This window comes from Macaca fascicularis, chromosome 14, assembly GCF_037993035.2.
Source record: "Macaca fascicularis isolate 582-1 chromosome 14, T2T-MFA8v1.1".
NCBI lineage: Eukaryota > Metazoa > Chordata > Mammalia > Primates > Cercopithecidae > Macaca > Macaca fascicularis.
Window position 1 is genome coordinate 10720655 of NC_088388.1, and position 15142 is coordinate 10735796.

At 44.6% G+C, this 15142-nt stretch overlaps 1 protein-coding gene across 4 annotated transcripts in view; it reads right to left on the bottom strand.

The window, feature by feature from the left end:
* Positions 1 to 10884, bottom strand: part of RTN3 (reticulon 3) — a 75307-nt gene extending 64423 nt beyond the window's left edge. For all 4 annotated transcript variants that reach the window (XM_005577511.5, XM_045372021.3, XM_045372020.3 and 1 more), the window contains exon 1: positions 10610 to 10884. In XM_005577511.5, coding sequence (XP_005577568.1) covers positions 10610 to 10751 — 142 coding nt within the window. In that variant the 5' untranslated portion in view covers positions 10752 to 10884. The remainder of the gene's footprint in view (positions 1 to 10609) is intronic.
* Positions 10885 to 15142: the final 4258 nt, after the last annotated feature.

The following is a 15142-nucleotide window of genomic DNA, read 5'->3' on the forward strand; positions in this document are numbered from 1 at the left end:
GAGGACTGCTTGAACCTAGGAGGCAGAGGTTGCAGTGAGCCAAGATCGCACCACTGCACTCCAGCCTGGGCGACAGAGTGAGTCAAGGAGGCCAGTATGGTTGAAGCCAGGTGAGAAATGGGGAGGTTGGGGCCAGATAGTACAGGGTATTTATTAATAAGTCTTCTGAGGATATTGGCATTTACTGAGTGTAACAGGAAGCCACTGTAGCACTTTGCCCATGAGTGACATGATCCAACTTGCATTTTCACAGGCTTACACCAGCTGCTGTGTGGAAAATGGACTGAAGAGAGGCAAGGAACAAAGCAGGGAGACCAGATAGGAGGCATCTACAATAATCCAGGAGAGCTAGCCTGGACCAAGATGGTAGCAATGGAGGTTGACAGAATTGGTCAGACTTTGGATATATTTTTGAAGGTAGAATCAAGAGCATTTGTTGATGGCTTGCATGAGGGATAGAAAGGAATCAAGGATAACTCCAAGGTTTTTGATTTTAACAAAAGAAGGAAAGAACAGAATGGCCATTTATTGAGATTGAGAAGACTGTGAGAACAAACTTAAAAGGAAAGATCAGGACAGGCACTGTGGCTCATGCTGGTAATCCCAGCACTTTGAGAGGCCAAGGCAGGAGGATCACTTGAGCCCAGGAGTTCAATACCAGCCTAGGCAATATAGTGAGATCCTGTCTCTACAAAAATAAAAATAATTAGGTTGGACACGGTGACTCACACCTGTAATCCCAGCACTTCAGGAGGCCAAGGAGGGTGGATCTCCTGAGATCAGGAGTTCGAGATCAGCCTGACCAATATGGTGAAACCCTGTCTCTACTAAAAATACAAAAATTAGGTGGGCATGGTGGCACATGCCTATAATCCCAGCTACTTGGGAGGCTGAGGCAGAAGAATTGCTTGAACCCAGGAGGTGGATGTTGCAGTGAGCAGAGATCGCGCCACCGCACTCCAGCCTGGGTGACAGAGTGAGACTCCATCTCAAAAAAAAAAAAAAAAAAAAAAAAAAGAATTAGCAATATTAAATCTCAAGAATAAGGAAATCCACAGAGTCAGAAAGTAGATTAATCGTTGCCAGAGAATTGCGGGGAGGGAAGAACGGTGAATGACTACTAACAGATATGGGGTTTCTCTTTGGGGTAATAAAAATGTTCTGGAATTAGATAGTGGACATAGCTGTACCACTCTGTGCATACACTCAAGAACACCTTAAAATGGTGAATTTTATGGAGCCAGAGGATGAACAGTCAGTGAGAGTATGTGGTGTCATAGAAGACAAATTTAAAAAGCATTTCAAGGAGAGAGTAATCAATTATGTCAAAAGCTGTTGTGAAAGCACGTTAAGAGGATGGAGAAGAGACCACTGAATTTAACAATGTGTAAAATATCTGGTGAACTTGACTAGAAAAGTTTCTGTAGAGCAGTGAAATAAAAAGGCACCTGGCTTAAGAACCATGGAGCCAGAAATTAAGGCTTTTAAGTTAAACTGATCACTGAATTCAAAAGGGTGACTGAGACACTTTTACCACATGTCACTTCAAATTTTAAAGCATAGGCATTAAACTCTCTGTGCCTGAGTCCCCATCTGTAAGAAGGGGGTTATATCGTTACCTGTCTACCTCACAGATAAACATAATACAAGTCTTTCCTCTACTGAATATGGCCTGTAGAGGAATGATCTATATTTTATTTACCTTTCTATCTTCCATAGCACCTGGCAAAGAGCTTTCAGTTGTTGAATTAAGGTAACATATAGGCACAACTTAAATCATAAAGCAGTACACAAATGTAAGCTATCATGAAAATCAAGTATTTCGATCTCATACATAAAATAAAGACAATGCCCTCTATTGAAATATGTTCAAATAACAGGACAAAATTTTTGTAACAAAAGGTTTTCCAGAATGTCCTTCCATATAGCTTGAAGGGCAACCTACCGATGAGGAACACGTCAAAAAGCTCACTGTCTGTCCCCTCTGGTTAAGTTATGATGATATGGTTACAGGAGATAATAAATCAGTTGATTGGAGAAAACAGGTAAGAATAGTTCTTTGAGGCCGGGCGTGGTGGCTCAAGCCTGTAACCCCAGCACTGTGGGAGGCCGAGGGGGGCAGCTCACCTGAGGTCAGGAGTTCAGGACCAGCCTGACCAAAATGGCGAAACCCCATCTCTACTAAAAATACAAAAATTAGCTGGGCATGGTGGCACAAGCCTGCAATCCCAGCTACTCAGGAGGCTGAGGCAGGAGAATGGCTTGAACCAAGGAGGCGGAGCTGAGATCCCACCACTGCACTCCAGCCTGAGCGACAGAGGGGCACTCTGTCTCAAAAAAAAAAAAAAAAAAAAAAGTTCTTCAAAATTAAAAAAAACAAAAATTCACAAGAGTGGGCCACTTCCTGATAAGCTCACTGTCTCCTCTGGTTAGGTTACGATGATATGGTTATAGGCGATAATAAATCAGTTGATTGGAGAAAACAGGTAAGAATAGTTCTTTGAAATTTAAAAAATAAATCACAAAATAACAAGAGCAGGCCACTTGCTGATAATCTCCTCCCATAGGTAAAATGAAAATGCAAACCCTGTTACAGTATTTAAAGAGATTCTCTCTGAGGTTGCAATATCACAGAGGAACATGTCTTACAAAACTCGTAGATGCACAGAAGACCTCAATGATGCAATCACAAGCAATACTGATTACAGCTAAACTTATTTAACACACACACTTCTTTCAAAACATCTACACCATACCCTATGATCCAAAATAACTCTAAAACTAGTAGCTGTCATAAATGAATGGAACAGAAGGTTAACTCAGTTTTCTGGGCAACTTCTGAATAAGTTAATTATACGAACAAAATATTGACTTGCTAATTTTTATCTAAAAAGTTTTACTATGAGTGCTTACTTCAGCAGCACATATACCAAAATTAGAACTATACAGAGAGGATTAGCTAAATTAAGAGAAAAAGTTATATTACAAAATTGATGAATTTTTCACAAGTCTGTACACTTAAGAGGCTAAATTCATCATCAACAATAAAGTTAACACAAACTATAAGCTAAGTGCATACAACAAATATGCACATTTATATTAGAAAACCTACTTCTTTAATGGAGCTGTTGTAATTCTGTTCAGAATTACAAAAATGGTAAATTCTAGGATTACGGGTAAAGAGAATTGTCTTTCTGCAAAACATACTCTTGGCACAAACAAAATTGGAAAGCTCAACTTTCCCTTTTCCCTTCAACAACACGTCACCAATTCCATTATTACCAAACTTCATTTTACAAAGCTTGAAACACGCACAGGACTAGACAGGTAACTCCTATATCAGGATAGATATATGATTTCCTCACAGGATAATTTGATAAAAGCAGTAATACTGGTTTTATTTTATTTTCAGACCATCTTTAAAACACCAAGAATAAAAACACTGAGGTTCTTACCAGTCACTTAATAAACAACCCCTTAGAAATGACAATTTAGGGTAAAGGTGCACCTACTAAATGTATGTAGACTGGTTGTTTAATTTGATCAGAGTGGTTCCATTACTTGTGAATCCGACAATAAACAAAAACAGCATTAAAAAAAACTTCTTACTCTTGGAGAATAAAAACAATCCAAGTCAGCAGGCATTTGCAGGCCATATTGACATGACCACTCTTGCTGTCTCCTGTATGCTTGCTTCCACACTGAAAGGGGTTTCCTAATGTATCATAACATTTATTACAGTCAGAATCTGCAGAAGTATTTAAGCATATTGATTCATGCCAAGCCTTCTGGGAAACATCTTGGCTCCTCCCTCTACCTCTTTAAGAGACCACCTTAGTGGAAGGGGGTGGCAGCTTTATGACATTAATGTGAAGGGCCACAAACTGAAACAACTGACTCACGCGTGGGAAGGGAAAAAAGGCGTAACAATAGTCTTTGATTGTGAGGAAGACAGCTTTCTCATTTGTACTTGAACTGCTATGTTGTATCTATTAATATGTGCAAGTAGTTTGTAACCTACAAATGGATTTATCAAATATTATATATCGTTATTTAATAAAGGTCAGGATTTAAAGGTACAATGCAAATGTGTCTACGTCACATTGTTGATCTATATTTCATTTATTCACATTAATGGTACAATTATTTACTACGGGCAAGACACTGTGTTAAGCCCTATAAATGTGTTTACTCTTTTTTTTTTAAGACAGTCTCACCCTGTCGCTCAGGCTGGAGTGCAATGGCGCTTTCTTGGCTCACTGCAACCTACGCCTCCCAGGTTCAAGCGATTCTCCTGCCTCAGCCTCCTGAGTAGCTGGGATTACAGGTGCGCACTACCACGCCCAGCTAATTTTTTGTATCTTTAATAGACGTGCCGTTTCACCATGTTGGCCAGGGCGGTCTTGAACTCCTGACCTCAGGTGATCCGCCCACCTTGGCCTTCCAAAGTGCTGGGATTACAGGCGTGGGCTACCGCGTCCAGCCAAATTGTGTTTAATTTTCATACCAACTCCAAGGTAGACACCATTATCCCAATTTTCAAGTTAAGGAAACTGAGGCTCAATAGTTGCACCAGAACACATAATTATTAAGAGACAGGGCCAGAATTGAAATCCAGGCATTCCTGGAGCTCAAGTCTGTGTTTTAACACATTACACTGCCACTGATAACCTGACATGAATATAACACTCAGATGATGTCAGTGTTGGACACGGGGCCACATTCCTTTTTATTTAAGGGTTAACTCAAAACACAAATTACATACTCACATTTGATTAATATGTTAGAACAAAGTGTGGAAATAAAGCCATAAAAACTACATAGAACAACTAAGTTTCATGAGTGAGGAAATAATTTTTTTTTTTTTTTTTGAGACGGAGTCTCGCTCTGTCGCCCAGGCTGGAGTGCAGTAGCGCGATCTCGGCTCACTGCGAGCTCCGCCTCCCGGGTTCCCGCCATTCTCCTGCCCCAGCCTCCCGAGTAGCTGGGACTACAGGCACCTGCCACCACACCTGGCTAATTTTTTGTATTTTTAGTAGAGACAGGGTTTCACTGTGTTAGCCAGGATGGTCTCTATCTCCTGACCTCATGATCCGCCCGCCTCAGCCTCCCAAAGTGCTGGGATTACAGGCGTGAGCCACTGCGCCCAGCCGAGGAAATAAATATTCAAAGCAAAAACCTTTTTCAAAAAATTGCCCAAGCTGTTTTTGCTTTGAGCTAATTTCTATTAAGAAACATATAAAATGTAGTTTTATTTTGGCATCATGATTTTCTGTTTTTCTTTTTTTAAGACAAGGTCTGGCTCTGTCACCCAGGCTGGAGTGCAATGGCACAATCTCAGCTCCCTGCAACCTCTGCCCCCAGCTCAAGCCATCCTCTCACCTCAGTCTCCTAAATGGCTGGGACCACAGGTGCGTATCACCATGCCCAGCTAATTCTTGCTTTTTTGTTTTTTTGTAGAGATGGGGTTTCACCATTATTGTCCAGGCTGGTCTCAAGCTCGTGAGCTCAAGCAATCCACCCGCCTCAGCCTCCCAAAGTGCTGGGATTACAGGTATAAGCCACCACACTCAGTCAATTTTCATAACAACAATAAAAAGCAGTCTCTAGCAAGTTATAGATTTTTTTTTTTGAGACAGAATCTCGCTCTGTCCCCCAGGCTGGAGTGCAGTGGTGCGATCCCAGCTCACTGCAAGCTCTGCCTCCCAGGTTCACGCCATTCTCCTGCCTCAGCCTCCTGAGTAGCTGGGACTACAGGCACCTGCCACCACACCTGGCTAATTTTTTGTATTTTTAGTAGAGACAGGGTTTCACTGTGTTAGCCAGGATGGTCTCTATCTCCTGACCTCATGATCCGCCCGCCTCAGCCTCCCAAAGTGCTGGGATTATAGGCGTGAACCACCACGCCGGGCCAAGTTATAGAATTTCAATCATGTCATCAGTAAACTATTAAAGTACTTTTAAAGTTCAGATGATAGACATGTCTCTATACTTGAGGTCTAATAAAGGCAACTCTTGCTTTGAAATGAACACGAAATATTTCAGTCTCTTTTACCTCAACCTCAAATTTCTGCCTCTGAAATCTTCAGTTTCCTTCAAAGGCAGAAATCTGGGAAGCCGTCCTGACCCCGATCCCCATCTCTAAGCATACTACATTGCTGGCTGCACTAGAACTGAAGGCACTGAAGTACAGAGTGCCATCACCCATTCTCTACCTGTATGTAGTAACTAATACTTCTAAAATTCATTACTGGACAGGTTGGTCAAGACAAAATTGTTTTCTGCAGGACACCAAGCAATCACTTACTTTTCTTTAACTAAAACCAAGATGAGTCTCCAAAACCAAGGGGAGCTTGGTGAAAGAACATGAAGCTGGACGATGACAGCAATATATGCAGATTTTTTTTTTTAACAATTAAGGTAATTTTTTAGCATCTACATTTTAAATAAGTTAAATTTTTGAATAACAAACTTCATCTTATTTTCAAGGTACAAAAGCCTGAGACACTTCCTCTGTGACATGGAGAAAACATCCTGCAAGGAGGAAAAGCTTCGGCAATAAAAATGATTACTACACATTGCGGTATCTTTTTTTTTTTTTTTTTGAGATGGAGTCTTGCTCTGTCGCCTAGGCTGGAGTGCAGTGGTGTGATCTCAGCTCTCTGCAACCTCTGCCTCCCGGGTTCAAGCGATTTTCCTGCCTCAGCCTCCCGAGTAGCTGAGACTACAGGTGCACATCACTGTGCCTGGCTAATTTTTGTATTTTTCAGTAGAGACAGGGTTTCGCCATGTTTGTCAGGCTGATCTCTAACTCCTGACTTCAGGTGATTCACCCACCTCAGCCTCCCAAAGTGCTGGGATTACAGGCATGAGTCACCGCGCCCGGCCCCACATTGCAAGGTAAACTTTTATGTTCAGGTAATGACCCGACAAATGAGGATCTTGCATTGGGCCCAACAAAACTGTATTAGTGCTTTTTAGACAATATGAATGCACATTTGCAGTGGATAAGCATTTAAGATAAGAGTCTCTCGGCCAGGCTCAGTGGCTCATGCCTGTAATCCCAACACCTTGGGAGGCCGAGGTGGACGGATCACTTGAGGTCAGGAGTTCAAGACCAGCATGGCCAACATGGCAAAACTCCGTATCTACTAAAAGTACAAAAATTATCTGGGCGTGGCGGTGCACGTCTGTAATCCCACCTACTCAGGAGGCTAAGGTGGGAGAATGGCTTGAGCCCAGGAGACAGAGGTTGTAGTGAGCCAAGATCACACCACTGTACTCCAGCCTGAGCTACAGAGCAAGACTCCGAAAAGAGTCTCTCTTTAGTTTATTTCTCAAGTGTGCCTTTCTAGAGAGTAAATTTGATAATTTATTCAACAAATACTAAGTACTACTATATATCACTGCTTTAAGTGCTAATAGTGATAAATGTCTACAGCACATCTAAGAAATACAAATTCTGTAATAAAATTTTACTAAGAAATGATGGGTAAAGCTGGTCACGGTGGCTCACACCTGTAATCCCAGCACTTTGGGAGGCCGAGGAGGGCAGATCACATGAGGCCAGGAGTTTGAGACCAGCCTGGCCAACATGGCAAAACCCCATCTCTACCAAAAATATAAAAATTAACCAGGTGTGGGCCAGGTGTGGCGGCTCATGCCTGTAATCCCAGCACTTTGGGAGGCCGAGGCGGGCGGATCACAAGGTCAGGAGATCGAGACCATCCTGGCTAACACTGTGAAACCCCATCTCTACTAAAAATACAAAAAATCAGCCGGGTGTGATGGTGAGCGCCTGTAGTACCAGCTACCGGGAGGCTGAGGCAGGAGAATGGCATGAACCTGGGAGGTAGAGGTTCCAGTGAGCTGAGATCGCGCCACTGCACTCCAGCCTGGGAGACAGAGGGAGACTCCGTCTCAAACAAACAAACCAAAAAGATTAACCAGGTGTGGTGGTGCACGCCTGTAATCCCAGCTACTCGGGTGGCTGAAGCATGAGAATCATTTGAACCCCGAGAATCATTTGAACCCCAAGAATCATTTGAACCCTGGAGGCGGTGGCTGCAGTGAGCCAAGATGGCTCCACTGTGCTCCAGTGTGTGACAGAGCAAGACCTTGTCTCAAAAACAAAAAACAAAAAAAAAAGAAAGAAAAGAGAAAGAAATAACGAGGCCGGGCGCGGTGGCTCAAGCCTGTAATCCCAGCACTTTGGGAGGCCGAGACGGGCGGATCACGAGGTCGGGAGATCGAGACCATCCTGGCTAACACGGTGAAACCCCGTCTCTACTAAAAAGTACAAAAAACTAGCCGGGCGAGGTGGCGGGCGCCTGTAGTCCCAGCTACTCGGGAGGCTGAGGCAGGAGAATGGCATGAACCCGGGAGGCAGAGCTTGCAGTGAGCTGAGATCCAGCCACTGCACTCCAGCCTGGGCGACAGAGTGAGACTCCGTCTCAAAAAAAAAAAAAAAAAAAAAAACGAGTGAAAATTGCAGCATTTAATATTATTAGGAAAATGTAATGCAAACTCATATACTTGGAACAGCACTTCAGAATATAAATTATATTACTTTTGGCAAAACACATAATTTCAGCAGCTTTTCCACTATCATAAAGAGGAGTGCAAAAAATACACAATAAATAGATACAATAAATAGATAAAAATTGTGACAAGGGTAGATCACATGAAAAAAGATAAGCCAAACAGAAATATGTTATGTCATTGAATTCGTATTGCCAATTTAGGTGCCAATTAGGTTGTGGTATGCCTGTGTGTCTATGAACAAAATACTCTTATTTCATTGGCCTACTAGACCAGTTCTTCCGTAAGTGCATTAAAGGAATGAAAAAGATGAATCTCAAATGATTTCACCACTTAGTTATAAATAAACTAGGACTAAATTTTCAAATCTGCTAACTAGAATGACTTTTCGACACTTAATATCTGTCTTATCTAGAGCTTACAGAGCCAAATTTCTAAAACTTAGGTCTGAATCAAAAATGAAAAATCAAGAAAACCCAAAAGATATGCACAAAAGGGCCTACCAAACAGTAAGCAATGACAAGTGATTAAAGCAAAAAGATCAAGTTGCTAAGTTATAAGGAAGTCGCTGTTCATCTGGACCTTAGCCCAGAACACAAAAATTTGGAGGAGAAACGGCTGGTGGTTTAAAGGGGACAGGGTTCTAAATTTGCTGCCTCATTCTTTTATCTGCAAAAGCTTCCTGATACTGAAATGGCCATAACCACACTGAAAAATCCAACAGGGCTCCAAAGCTCTCAGACAGGTGAAAATTCACTGTTAGAAAAACATGTAGAAAATAATACATTTAAGGCTAAGATCAGAAATTTTTTCTTTAGAACCCAAGATTCTGCCAAAGGAGACAACCAAGCATTAAAAACAATTCTCAAAAATCTTTAACATAACTAAATAGAGAGCAAAATTATCTCTACTCTCCCGAATTTACGGCCCTTCCTTTGACAAAACGCATTTTTTTTTTCCTTCGAAGACTCAGTTCCTTTAAGAACCACCACCTGCCCATGGTGGGTTTTTTTTTCCCCCTCTTAAGAAGGCATCTGCACTGCAGATTTCTGCATAAGGGGAGCTTGCCAGTCAGCTCCCACCAGCAGGCAGACGCGTATACAATGGAAACTAAAGGAGGTCTGCAGCTTCGCTCTTAGTCTTTCACAGAGATGGGAGAAGGGGACTCAACCAGCCCTCGCTTTGTCTGAATGTTCTCCCCCTCCCCCTTTCTGCAGTAAACACCCCCCTTTGTTATACTTCGATCAATAGTAGCCCACAGAAAACACGAAATCAAAACATGTTGATAGCTTAGCATGACTCTATTTTCTAGAATATAAGCGTCTGATTGCGTGTCCCCACCCCCACGCAGCGCCAGGGAAGAGCAGGCTGTTGCAGATGCAGCCACGGATCCATCTTGGACCATCAGCAGCTCCCTCCCAAATCTTCCCTGAGCTATTCTCATCCCGCCTCCTTCTACCTCGGAGCCTCAGAAAAATCCGGCATTCATGGAGTCTAGCCGAAAACAGTAAAAACCAAACAAACAAACAAAAAACAATGGGCTACAATGCTTCCATTAAACTTCCTCATCTTCCCCATGGGCAGCCAAAAATATTTTGGAGGACTATCATGAATGCTTGATTATGTCAACACCTGTCTGCAAACCTGCAATGCAACCCTTTCACCACCATCCCCTTAAAAATCTAACAAATTGTTTCTCCCACCACCCACCTGCCCCTATCTAATCCTCCACTAAATCACCCCAGTTCACCATATGCATCGAGCAACTCTCCATTTTATCCCACGAGCTGGTATTTTTCCCCACCTGCCCAGTCTCGGCGTTAACGCCCACTGGACTGTCTCCCCGCCCCCAACCTGTTTTCCTCACACCCCGTTATTTCCTCACCGCCTGCACAATCTTACGTCCCCCTTCCCCTTTGCCCATTTTCCAAACGCTCGTCCCTGCGGGGCTGAAGCCGTCAGTAGTCGAGGGTAATTCTCCCTCCTCCCGCCTCGCCTCCTAATCCCCCCAGCCCTCAGGCCCCCGCTCGCCCTCTTTCCCAAGGCGGGGGCTCCCCGCGCGCCTCACCCGCACAGGAGGAGCTGCAGCTCTTCGTCCCCAGGGCGGGGCAGGCTCCTGGGCTCCCGCCGCCGCCGGGCGCGGACGGCTCGGCTCCGGACGACGACGAGGAGATGGAAGGGGACTGAGTGGCTGCCGATGGCTCCGCCATAGCTACGCGAGCGAGGGTGGGAGAAGGGTGAATAGAGACACGGGGCGGGAGAGAGGGAGGGGAAATAGAATAATCCGGCAACTGGCTCGCTCAAGTCCCTTTACTCCGTCTGCTCCGAGGACAGACTCCGACTGACTGACTGACTCAGCCGAGCGCAGCGACAGGGCGGGAGCGCGAGCGCGCATGCGCACAAAGGGCCCCGAGCGGGTGCCTAGGCGCGCAGCGGCGCAGGGCGCAGGCGCAAGAACCGTTGATCGGCGCTCTTGCCGGGAAGGAGGGGCAAAGGCGGCCTCACGCGGCGCCTCGCGCGCCGCGGGGTGGGGAGCGTCCCTTGGGGACCAGACGCAAGCCCCAATCCCCGCCCACGACTGCGGCCGAATCCGGGAGCTGCGGGGTAGTATTCCCTCCTGCCTCTTTACGTGAATGTTTTAGGGTCGGCAGATTATGTATTTTAATGATAGAAATTTATCTGGGCTTCCATTATCTGGAAACTCTCTTTCCCCTACATTCCAGAGTCTATATCTTTTGTTTGATGCAGTCCCACCTGTGACTCCAATAAAAAGTGAAAACCAGAATGTAGAGTAGGCCCACTCTGCAAGGTGCTTTGTGAATCTCTCTGGCTGTGTCGTAATATCTCCTCACCGAGAGGCAGAGATGGCACGGCCCCCCATTTGGTAGGTGGAGAAAGATGCTATACAGAATGAAAAACGATTACTCATTCCAATCACATTGCAATGCAGTCGCAGAACCTGCTTCGTATTCTTATCTCGTTACTGTTGCCAGAGAAGGATCCACCTTGGGTCTTAAGGTTTTCTTTTCCTCCAAATAGACTGTCAGATAGAGACGACATATTTTAGAGGGGGAAAAAAAAGCTGAGCTGATGAAGAAGAGCCAGGAGATAAGAACATGTTGGCTGTGATTATGGGGGATGATAAAACTAGATATTAAAAATTCAGAATAAGGCCGCAGTCAGTGGCAGAGGCCTGTAGTCTCAGCTACGGCAGAGAAGGGAGGATCCCTTGAGCCCAGGAGTTGGAGTCCAGCCCGAGCCACACAGCGAGAACCTTCCTGCCTTAAAAAAAAAATAAAAAAATAAAAATTTCAGAATAAGGCACAAAATACACATAATTGAATTGTATTCATAGACTAAAAGGGGTCCTTGCAGAACATGTATTTAAAACCAGATTTCTAGCCTATGTTGGATTTTGTTCATTTTTTGCTTTTCCTGGGCTGGACTGCCAAATTCAAAGCCTTCTCCCTACATTTGGTCAAAATATTGGAAAGGTGCATAGTCCTTGTTAAAGGAGGACTGTTGGCTGGGCGCGGTGGCTCACGCCTGTCATCCCAGCACTTTGGGAGGCCGAGGCAGGTGCATCACCTGAAGTCAGGAGTTCAAGAACAGCCCGGCCAACGTGGTGAAACCCTGTTTCTACTAAAAACAGAAAAAGTAGCTGAGCATGGTGGTGGGCGCCTGTAATCCCAGCTACTCCGGAGGCTGAGGCAGGAGAATTGCCTGAACCTGGGAGGCAGAGGTTGCAGTGAGCCAAGATCGCGCCATTGCACTTCAGCGTGGGAGAAAGAGCAAAACTCCGTCAAAAAGAAAAAGAAAAAAGAAAAAAAGAGAAAAGAGGACTGTATCCTGGAAATAATAAAAATCAAGGCTGTCGACTCTTATTGCTAAAGCAGCAATCAATGACCCAAAGTACAATTGCAGGATCAGCAGATCCTGTAAAGATGCAATCTCATGAAGGGGGAGGTGGTCAGTCAAGCTGCCACTGAGGGGAAAGGCGATCTGACCAGTGGAAATCTTCTAGAACAAGCTGTGTACTACATCTGCCCTTGAGGTTTTTAAGGTCAGGTAAAGCCCTAGGGGGTGGAAGGATGACTCCTGGCCTTTGCAATGCTCTGAAAAAGGCATAGAAAAATATTTCCCAAAATAACTCTGTAGCTATTATCTTACCCTGGCACTTACAGCATCAGCTGATAATGCAGCAAACTGTCTCTTGGATGGCAAAGGGAAATAATAGCCGATCTGATAACCAAGCCAGTTATCTACCCATTCTGATACATGCATACAGTTTTTAAAAAATGTACATTATTAGGGGAGCTGTTTTCTGATTTGTTCGTTTCCCTCCTCCCTCCGTCCAGATAGTCCAACCTTTTATTGATTATAGTGATAGGGGGCGTCGTTGTCTGTCTAGCTGCTTCCTGCTGTTAGGGGGCATCGTCAGGAGGGTCTATGGTTGGCACCTGGACGTAGGGATATAGGAGCATCTGGTTGAAGGCAACACGGGTGATCTCTTGAACTTTGGCTCGGATAAATTTGATTAAAATAGGAGCAAAACATAGGACAAGACAGAGAATTAATATAGGGATGAGGAATGGAAGCATCTGTTGCATTACTGGTAATAGCCATACAGGTGGGCCAGGGGTTAAGGGGGTGTTGTAGTTTTTAAATTCTGTTTTAATCCTGTTTAGGGTTTGGATGTTAGTGTCTACTAGGCCTGACTCGTTTATGTAATTTTCATCTTCCTTTTTTTTTTTTTTTTTTGAGACAAGAGTCTTGCTCAGTCGCCCACGCTGGAGTGCAGTGGCGCGATCTCGGCTCACTGCAAGCTCTGCCTCCCGGGTTCACGCCATTTTCCCGCCTCAGCCTCCGGAGTAACTGGGACTACAGTTGCCCGCCACCACGCCTGGATAATTTTTTTGTATTTTTAGTAGAGATGGGGTTTCACCGTGTTAGCCAGGATGGTCTCGATCTCCTAACCTCGTGATCCACCCGCCTCGGCCTCCCAAAGTGCTGGGATTACAGGCGTGAGCCACCGCGCCAGGCTCTTCTTCCTTCCTTTTTTCTTGTCTATTAAACGCTCCACTCCTTAAAACAAAACAAACAAACAAACAAATATACATTATTAGGTGCTAGATAAGGAAATAAATGATGCTGGTACCTAACTCTGACAGCACTTGCTACAATCTGGAGACTCCAACTGGAAGGAAGTCCATTTTCCTAATATCTAGCGGCAGAGAAGTTAAAAAGCAAAATATGCACGAGGTTTTACTGGTCTTTTCAGACCCTTCGGAAATTTTTTTTTTTTTTTTTTGAGATGGAGTCTTGTTCTATTGCCCAGGCTGGAGTACAGTAGCGCGATCTTGGCTCACTGCAACCTCCGCCTCCCAGGTTCAAGCAGTTCTCCTGGCTCAGCCTCCTGAGTAGCTGGGATTACAGGCATGTGCCTCCGTGTCTGGCTAATTTTTGTATTTTTAGTAGAGGCGGGGTTTCACCATGTTGGCCAGGGTGGTCTTGAACTCCTGACCTAGGGTGATCCTCCTGTCTCAGTCTCCCACGCCTGGGATTATAGGCATGAGCCACTGTGCCCGGCCAGTTCTATGAATGTGTATTGATCTTGCGCTGTGTGTATAACACAATCCTGAGAACTTTGAAGAGACCTCCAAAATATGTTTGTCTTGTCTTCAATGAGCTTACAAGCTAGTTAGGACAAAAAAAATACATAAATAATATAAATTAAATAGCAACTAAAAACAACCGCAAACACCATAAAACCATAGTGCTTTGATTAGATGGCAAGTAAATTAAATGAATTTAAAAGAGGGGGGCCAGGCACATTGGCTCATGCCTGTAATCCCAGCACTTTGGGAGGCCGAGCTGAGCGGATCACCTGAGGTCGGGAGTTCAAGACCAGCCTGACCAACATGGAGAAATCCTGTCTCTACTAAAAATACAAAAATTAGCCAGACGTGATAGTGCATGCCTGTAATCCCAGCTACTCGGGAGACTGAGGCAGGAGAATCGCTTGAACCCGAGAGGCAGAGGTTGCAGTGAGCCGAGATCGCGCCATTGCACTCCAGCCTGGGCAACAAGAGTGAGACTCTGTCTCAAAACAAACAAACAAACAAACAAACAAACAAACAAAAACACCAAAAAGGGAAAGGGCCTGTAATCCCAGCACTTTGGGAGGGCAAGGTAGGCGGATCACCTGAGGTCAGAAGTTTGAGACTAGCCTGGCCAACATGGAAAAACCCCATTTCTACTGAAAATACAAAATTACCCAGGCATGGTGGCGTGCACCTGTAATCCCAGCTACTCGGGAGGCTGAGGCACGAGAATCCCTGAGCCTGGGAGGCAGAGGTTGCAATGAACCGAGATCATGCCACTGCACTCCAACCTGAGCAACGGACTGAGACTCCACCTCAAAAAAAAACGAGGGGAAGGAATTACCATGAAGTTATAGTGGCTTAGGGAGTTTTTTGTTTTTTGTTTTTTTTTTTCTGTCACCCAGGCCGTAGTGCAGTGGTGCGATCTCAGCTTATTACTGCAACCTCTTCCTCCCAGGTTTAAGTGATTCTCCTGCCTCAGCCTCCTGAGTAGCTGG